At 37.4% G+C, this 7104-nt stretch overlaps 2 protein-coding genes across 4 annotated transcripts; both read left to right on the forward strand.

Annotated features, from left to right (window-relative positions):
- The first annotated feature begins 863 nt into the window (after nt 1-863).
- LOC125190765 (F-box/LRR-repeat protein At4g29420) lies at nt 864-3182 on the forward strand. 3 transcript variants are annotated; one of them, XM_048088155.1, is made up of 3 exons: nt 865-1492; nt 1900-2024; nt 2693-3182. In XM_048088155.1, exons 1-3 carry the CDS (start codon nt 1039-1041, stop codon nt 2723-2725), a joined length of 612 nt encoding a protein of 203 aa, XP_047944112.1. In that variant the 5' UTR covers nt 865-1038; the 3' UTR covers nt 2726-3182. The 3 variants fall into 3 exon arrangements, with proteins under 3 accessions (XP_047944114.1, XP_047944113.1, XP_047944112.1); XM_048088157.1 differs by lacking the exon at nt 1900-2024 and having other exon boundaries at nt 864-1492; XM_048088156.1 differs by lacking the exon at nt 2693-3182 and having other exon boundaries at nt 864-1492; nt 1880-2004.
- A 1067-nt stretch (nt 3183-4249) lies between these two features.
- Nucleotides 4250-6624, forward strand: LOC125187011 (vacuolar protein sorting-associated protein 32 homolog 2-like). Its single transcript, XM_048083513.1, has 7 exons — nt 4250-4380; nt 4562-4681; nt 4800-4899; nt 5569-5654; nt 5731-5822; nt 5935-6049; nt 6143-6624. The coding sequence occupies exons 2-7, from the start codon at nt 4607-4609 to the stop codon at nt 6332-6334; spliced, it is 660 nt and encodes a 219-aa protein (XP_047939470.1). The 5' UTR covers nt 4250-4380; nt 4562-4606; the 3' UTR covers nt 6335-6624.
- Nucleotides 6625-7104: the final 480 nt, after the last annotated feature.

The raw sequence follows: 7104 nt of genomic DNA on the forward strand, positions 1-7104 counted from the left end.
CTAAAAGGTTATAATCTCTATTCCCTTGAATCTTGATTATGTAATATTTGATTTATCTAACATGAATAAACTTATCCATATTTCACAAAAAAAGCTATCACAATAACATCCTCCCTGATAAACATCACAATTTAATAATTCAAAAGTTCAATCATTCATCCACAATAACCTATCACAATTCATAAATCTAAATCACTAATATCTTACTTATATGCTAATAAGCATTAACTAAAAGATAATTAAGAAATTAAATTACATTTAATTATAATAAAAATATAATTTATTAATTTTAAAAAATAAATCAGGTATTTTGGATATATCCGATCGTCCAAAATTCTTACTACCCGATCCCGATCCAATATCCGAAAAATCGGATTTTGTTCGGATATCGAATATCCAATACCCGGTATGCATTTTGACACCCCTACTTATACATTACATTACTCATGATATTGAGTTCTCTTTCTAGTTTCCACTGGCACTACTTGCATTACTATTTATTTCTCTACTACTTGATGAATTATACATTAAAACTTATACTATACTAAATTTAATATTCATACTTACACAAATGTAAAAGTAGCGGTTTAAATCTCATGATAATTAAATTAATTTTTTAATACCCTTTTATTCTCTGAGTTAGTTTAATCTCTTTCCACTTATTTTTTACTTAAATTTTGTTTCACAAGTTTATTTACTAGTACTAGTTCTTTGGCAAAATTAATCATATGATCTGATTTTCCCGGACCGTCACGCCGACGCTACACCACGTATGACGTTTCAATTTCATCAACAAATGTACACCCTATCCTCTCTGCATTCCACGTGCCATTCCCAAGCAATGCTTTTCACATGCCCATAAATTTCATCATTTTTGGATAAAATTAGAGACGGACAAAATTTGTTAACAGATGAAGAAGCAAGTGTCAAGCGGCATCAAATTCAGCATCACTATGTTTTGGAATTGGAAGATGATGATCTAAAACTCGATCTCCTTTCCTTGTTCTACTCCCAACCCTAATTTCAATTCCAATTTCCATGGAAGATCTCCCCGGCCCTCTTCTCCTCGACATCCTCGCCCGCCTCTCCGACTCCGCCGACGTCGCCCGCTGCCGCGTCGCCTCCCGCGCCATCAACTCTCTCGCCCCCGAGATCCGATCCGTCCACCTCTACTGCTCCCACCTCCGCTACGCCAAGTCCCGATCCCCTCTCACCCGCTCCTCCATCACGCCTTTCAAGCACGTCTTCTGCAAATTGCTCTCCGCCCTCCACCTCGTCGAGCGCGTCTACCTCGGCATCGACAAGCCCCTCCGCCTCGTCTCCTACGACGACGTCGAGGATGAGGACGATGATTTGTTCCTCACCGACGTCAATTTCCTCAGGGCTTGGCTGCCCGATGTTTGCCCCCATTTGAAGTCCATTTCCATTTCCGATTTTTGGGTGCAGTCCTGCTGGAGGCGGACAGATATGCTTTCCCTAATTTCTTCTTATTGTGAGCTACCTTTCTTTCTCTTTTACGTGCCTGCTTTCTACTTGTTGTTCATTCCTATATACTGCCAAGTGTGATGATGAATCACTCAATAAATAATTTCACCACTTGAAAACAGAAGACAGTAATTATCCTTGTCATTTTGTGGGATTGAGATACTTGATTCCTATTTAATTTGTTACTAGTTTGTTATTGCCTAATAAAGTTGGGAGTTTTTTATGATTGATTCGCATCACTGTTGGATTTTCATGGAAGTTTGTTTTTGTTGGATTCAGTTACTTGATTGCTATTTAATTTCAGTTGCTATAATTTATTAGTGTCTTGGTTCTTTGTATGAGTTTATTTGAGTATCTAAGATTGCTTATTTCTTGACAAACTGAAATAAATCAGTGTTCTTTTTGGCGGTGCAGGTTCTAAACTTGTCGAGTTAGAAGTTAAGAATGCGTGGCTATCTGTTGATGGCTTAACTCCTATGCCAAACCTCACTGTCTTGACACTTGAGTTCATTAGATTGGATGATGAGAATTTGGAAAAGGTGAATGATAGTTTCCCTTTGTTGAAAGTCCTCAATTTAATTGGTGTTGGAGGACTTAAAGAACCTAAGGTTCATCTTATGCACCTTAGAACATGTCATTGGTCTGTGTCTAATGCTCCAACCTCAATATCTGTTATCGCACCTAGTCTTGTCGACCTCACTCTTACATGCGTGAAGCCAAATCACCTTTTCATTGAAACTCCGCTGTTGTCCAGCTTGAATCTCACTGTTGATAGTACTTGTAACTTTGAAGTGAAAGAGTTCTCTCATTTGAAAAGGCTGCATCTTGAATCTTCAGGCCTTCGCAATCTTCTTACTGCGATTCCTGTCAGCAGAAGTGTTGAGAATCTAACTGCTGTCTCAACAAAATGGGAAACGCCAGTCGCAGTTTCCAAGTCCATTGTTGAGTTATTGCTTCATGCGTTTCCTAGTGTTAGCCGTCTTACTTTGACTTCACGAATTTGGTCTGAGTTTGAAACATATCCAGGTCTGGAAGGTTTAGGGTCGAGGGCTGAGATGAAGGGATTAAAAGAAATTACAGCATATTTAACTGTGAATGACATTGGGGTTACTTTGTCCACCATTTTCCTTTTACTGGATAGTTGTAGTGGCCTGTCTAACATGGCAATCTTGATCCACCGTGATGTTGTTTCTAATGTGACGAGCAGTATTATCTCGACGTGTACAGCCCATTGCACTAGGGTGAGATGGAGATGGGGAATGTGGAAAGAGGGAACGGCAGACACTTGGATTTCTGATGGAAAGTAGGAAGCGGAGCAGCGCCCGATAAGCACTTTGTCTGATCTGTTCAAGGGATTTAATTTGTGAAATGAATGAGCTATGCATTGCTTTCCGAAATCTGAATTCAGTTGATGGATGCAATCAAGTTGGTGTTTGTTTGTTATTTCGATGATGGTAGGTAAAATTATCCATGAAAGTGTATGTGATGAAGTTGATTGATTAGTTAGTTGGGAGGATGCAAGAGCAGCCATCGGAAAAATATGCACAAACCATTTGTGAAATATCCCCTGCAACTGAAGACAGGTGGAGTCAGTTATCCGTTTTTAGTGATAAGGTGTGTGTCTTAAAAAGAGAGATATTTGTTGAGGAAAAATGTACTCCAATATTAGTGTGGAAATGTACACATCTGGAAACCCACGATCGCCTCTTTTGACCAACTCAATAATGTTTAGTTAGTGTCTTCTTCATTTGGTAATGTCAATCGTCACTATTGTGGACATCAGGACAAACAAATTCTGTTACGTTATTAGAGATGAAACTAGAAATGCTTACTTTCAAACAATCAATTATATAAACCAAATTAATATATCTGCATCCTCAGGTTTCAAGTTCTTATCCCATCCCTCAAATTCAAATCCACCAAGCATAACTTGCTGCCTAATCCCCACGCATGTCCAAATTAAAGGGGCTTGTGATAATTATCCCAACTATATATACGAATTTGAGAAATCTAATTTGGCAACAAGATCCAGGAAGGTGTGAGAGGCTCGAACTCTCAAGTACAGGATTTCTCGTAAGCTATGAGACCTTACGTGCTAGCCAATTGCGCCACCACCAAATACTGTCGAGAATTATCTGTTACAAACATCAAAGTGTTAACAAAGTTCTTTGTATGCCACAAGGGGAAAAGCGTTTGAAGCTGGCTCAACCGATTTTTAGATCAAATCATATAAAGTCATATGCGTGCTACAATGAGACAAATTATATCGAAAATTATTCCTAAAATTATTAAGCAAAAGAAAATTTTTTACCATCGCACTTCCAAATTAAATCACACATATATTCCTCGTTTAGATAATTATAACACGATTGTTTGTGGCAAAATGTTGATTAAGCATGCAAAACTACGTGAAAAACTGAAAAGATGAACATATTGACACAATATTTAATACTCTGTACATATCCACCATCGATGGAACCGAAGATGAGTCACTTCCCTTTTTAATTTGTTCCACCTAATATGATCCATTACTAAAAATAAAAATTCATTTATTTCTACTTTATACCTTCTCTCTTACTTCATTCTTTCTACCTAACACATCAAATAAAATTGCATAAATCTTGTGTGTTTAAGGAATGAGTCATTTTTCTTGGAACGGACTGCGAGAGTAGTAAAATTTTAGGTGGGTGATAATTTATTAATTTTTTGATCAATTTTTTTTTAGTATTTATAAAAAATTATATGGAGTCAAAATTACATTCAAAGTGCGAGAGCAGTTGAAAAAAGACGGCCACTTTCCCAAACTCATAACACAACGCGCTTACGGCCACTCCTCCTGCATCCCTCTCCGTCAATTCTCTGGCTCTGGTATTGAAACTATTTGCAGAGTTGAAGGTACTTTAGAGTTTTTAATTTTGGATTTGTTTATTGTTGTGACAGAAAGGTACAAATCGCTGATGTTTCTTTCTTTTTTGAAATCGGTGGTGTTAGCTACAAAGTTTTGAGTAGCTTTATGTAAATTCGAGGCTGATTCTTCTCCCAATTCTGGTCTGATTGTTGGATTCTTTTTCAACAGAACGAATTTGATTGAGTTTTCAAGTTTGATCTGATCGAATCAAACATGTTTAATCGGATTCTGGGAAAACCTAAGCAACCGTCTAATAATGCTCTCACCACTCTCGACAAATTAAACGAGGTATGTTGCATCCTCATCCCTTTTTTTCCTATTTCTTTACCTAGTGCTGTTTGATCAAGGATCATGATTTCTTTCTACTTGAATTCACACTGGATATTTTGTTAATTTTCTTGTCTAGACTCTTGAGATGCTAGAGAAGAAGGAAAATTTGCTTCAAAAGAAGGCATCTGCAGAGGTGGAGAAGGCCAAAGCATATACAAAAGCGAAGAACAAAAGAGGTATGCTCCTTGTTGGATTGCTATTCTATACTCTGCTCACTAGATTCCTCAAATTTAATTATTCTTAATCCATTATTAGTCTTCAGCTATTGAACTGAAGCTGAATATCAGAAAAAAGTCGTGATCATATCTTAACAAACGCAAACGGAGTTCTTCAACTTTTTATGTCTTATCTCAAAGGGGATTAAAAAATTAAAAAAAATTATTGACATATTATCATGTTTGTTTTATTGGTGAATGCATTAGAATGTTGTATTTCTTGTTTGTGTCTATTTAGTGTTCAAAGTATTCACTCTGGAGCTTTAAACAAATGAAGTTCTACGCAAGCATGTTGAGGTTGCAATTTGATAGATTTCCTGAGTCTACAGTTCTTAATTAGCTTCCCATCTTAGACCTTTTCAGTTTTGTTAAAATGATGTAAATTACCAAACCCTGTTTTTTATTCATTCTGTTTTGCTTCCATGTTTGTCCTTGCATTTATTGACAATTTAGTTACCACGAGTTCCTTAAACGCAATCTTAACCAGTTAGACACGAATGTTTTTGTACTGAACATGCTTTTGTAACTTCTTTATTGTTTATTTTGGATTAATATAAGTTAGTTATTACAAAGTTCAGTGTGGCATGTAGTACTGTACTGACTTGTGCAAGAAAAAATATGAACATGCAGCGGCAATACAGTGCTTGAAGAGAAAAAAACTATATGAAGAACAGATGGGGCAGCTAGCAAATTTCCAGCTGCGCGTCCATGATCAGGTCCAATAATATTTTTCTCCCTTTCTTACAAGGTAACATGCCTGCTCAAGTACTCATATTCTCTTTGTTTTAGCAGATGATATTGCTAGAAGGTGCGAAAGCTACTACAGATACTGTGGATGCATTAAGAAGTGGAGCAGCTGCTATGAAAGCAATGCAGAAAGCCACGTATGTGTATTGAAAACTAGGCAATCCATGCTCTAAAACATTCATTTTCTGCTGGGTATAGTTTTGTTAAATTCTTGACCAATTCAACTGAAAATTGCTTCTTCTAAAATAGGAACATCGATGATGTGGACAAGACAATGGATGATATAAATGAACAAACTGAAAACATGAAGCAGATACAAGAGGCATTGGCTACACCTATTGGCTCAGCTGCTGACTTTGATGAGGTTTTTGGCTTATCTTTACTTTTTCAATGTTTATCTACGTTGATGTTGACAATTTTCTAGTTCGATTCATCTGACTACTTTTGGGTTCTGCAGGATGAGTTAGAAGCTGAACTAGAAGAATTGGAAGGTGCAGAGCTGGAGGAACAGCTTCTTGAGCCTGCAAGCACAGCCCCTGCTGCTCCGGTGCAGGCTCCAGCTGGCAGAGTTCCTGCTCGGCCCGCACCTCAGAGACGTACTGAGGAAGAAGACGAGCTTGCTGCTTTACAGGCAGAAATGGCACTTTAAGCACTTTGCTATCCATTATCAAACAGGTAACTCTGTCCACTAAAATTACTGTATTTAGTAGTCAATCTGTCACTCTACCTAGAAATGAAACACGGCCATTTGGATTTTGAAACTGGCCGGAAATTGTAGCTCTAATCTTATCTATACTGTATATATTATACGTTCCATACTTCTGTATGATCTCATTCTCGCCAGGATGTAACATGAAATAAGTGTTAGAAGTAGTCCAGTTTATTTGATCGTTGTAAGCCACCAGAGTGAATAAAGATTCTTCCTTTTCCTTTCTCTTATTTGAACCGCATTTAATAGACTAGTGGCTTCCCTTTCATTTCGTCCTATTTTGAAAATATGTTTTATAGTAGTATTTAGATTTGCAGTTTTTTCAGTTACAAATCACATACACCTCAGCACGTTTGCACGGATGTTAGAAGGAAGTCATTTTTATCAAATACGTTGCGCTTCGTTGTTTGTTCAACACAAAAAACGAGAGGTCAAATAAAGAAAATACTGTAAGAAATAGGATTACATAATTAACCATCCTTGGAATAGTCGTCCTCCACCATTTAGTTTCGTTGATTGGCATAATTTTGTTCATAAAGTACTAACTTGTTCATGACATTGGTTCTATTCTATTCTTACTAAACTAGTTCTATGCTTGCATCCACACAGTGCACACATCCTCCTCCTTAGCTTCAGCCCTTTCACCCCCACCTCCCATGCCTTCTCTCTGGTCGGGTCAAACCCAGAGCTGGATCGGGTTTGACCTGCTC

Source organism: Salvia hispanica, chromosome 5 (assembly GCF_023119035.1).
Source record: "Salvia hispanica cultivar TCC Black 2014 chromosome 5, UniMelb_Shisp_WGS_1.0, whole genome shotgun sequence".
Lineage (NCBI taxonomy): Eukaryota > Viridiplantae > Streptophyta > Magnoliopsida > Lamiales > Lamiaceae > Salvia > Salvia hispanica.

What these genes read in the sequence shown, in the direction of transcription:
- LOC125187011 (XM_048083513.1), top strand. Translation starts at nt 4,607, where the DNA reads ATGTTTAATCGGATTCTGGGAAAACCTAAGCAACCGTCTAATAATGCT. An exon ending in AAAGCAATGCAGAAAGCCAC is followed by an intron (nt 5,823 to 5,934) that starts GTATGTGTATTG and finishes CTTCTAAAATAG; the next exon opens with GAACATCGATGATGTGGACA. An exon ending in CAGCTGCTGACTTTGATGAG is followed by an intron (nt 6,050 to 6,142) that starts GTTTTTGGCTTA and finishes TGGGTTCTGCAG; the next exon opens with GATGAGTTAGAAGCTGAACT.
- LOC125190765 (XM_048088155.1), top strand. Translation starts at nt 1,039, where the DNA reads ATGGAAGATCTCCCCGGCCCTCTTCTCCTCGACATCCTCGCCCGCCTC. An exon ending in TTCCCTAATTTCTTCTTATT is followed by an intron (nt 1,493 to 1,899) that starts GTGAGCTACCTT and finishes TTGGCGGTGCAG; the next exon opens with GTTCTAAACTTGTCGAGTTA. An exon ending in ATGATGAGAATTTGGAAAAG is followed by an intron (nt 2,025 to 2,692) that starts GTGAATGATAGT and finishes TGTGACGAGCAG; the next exon opens with TATTATCTCGACGTGTACAG.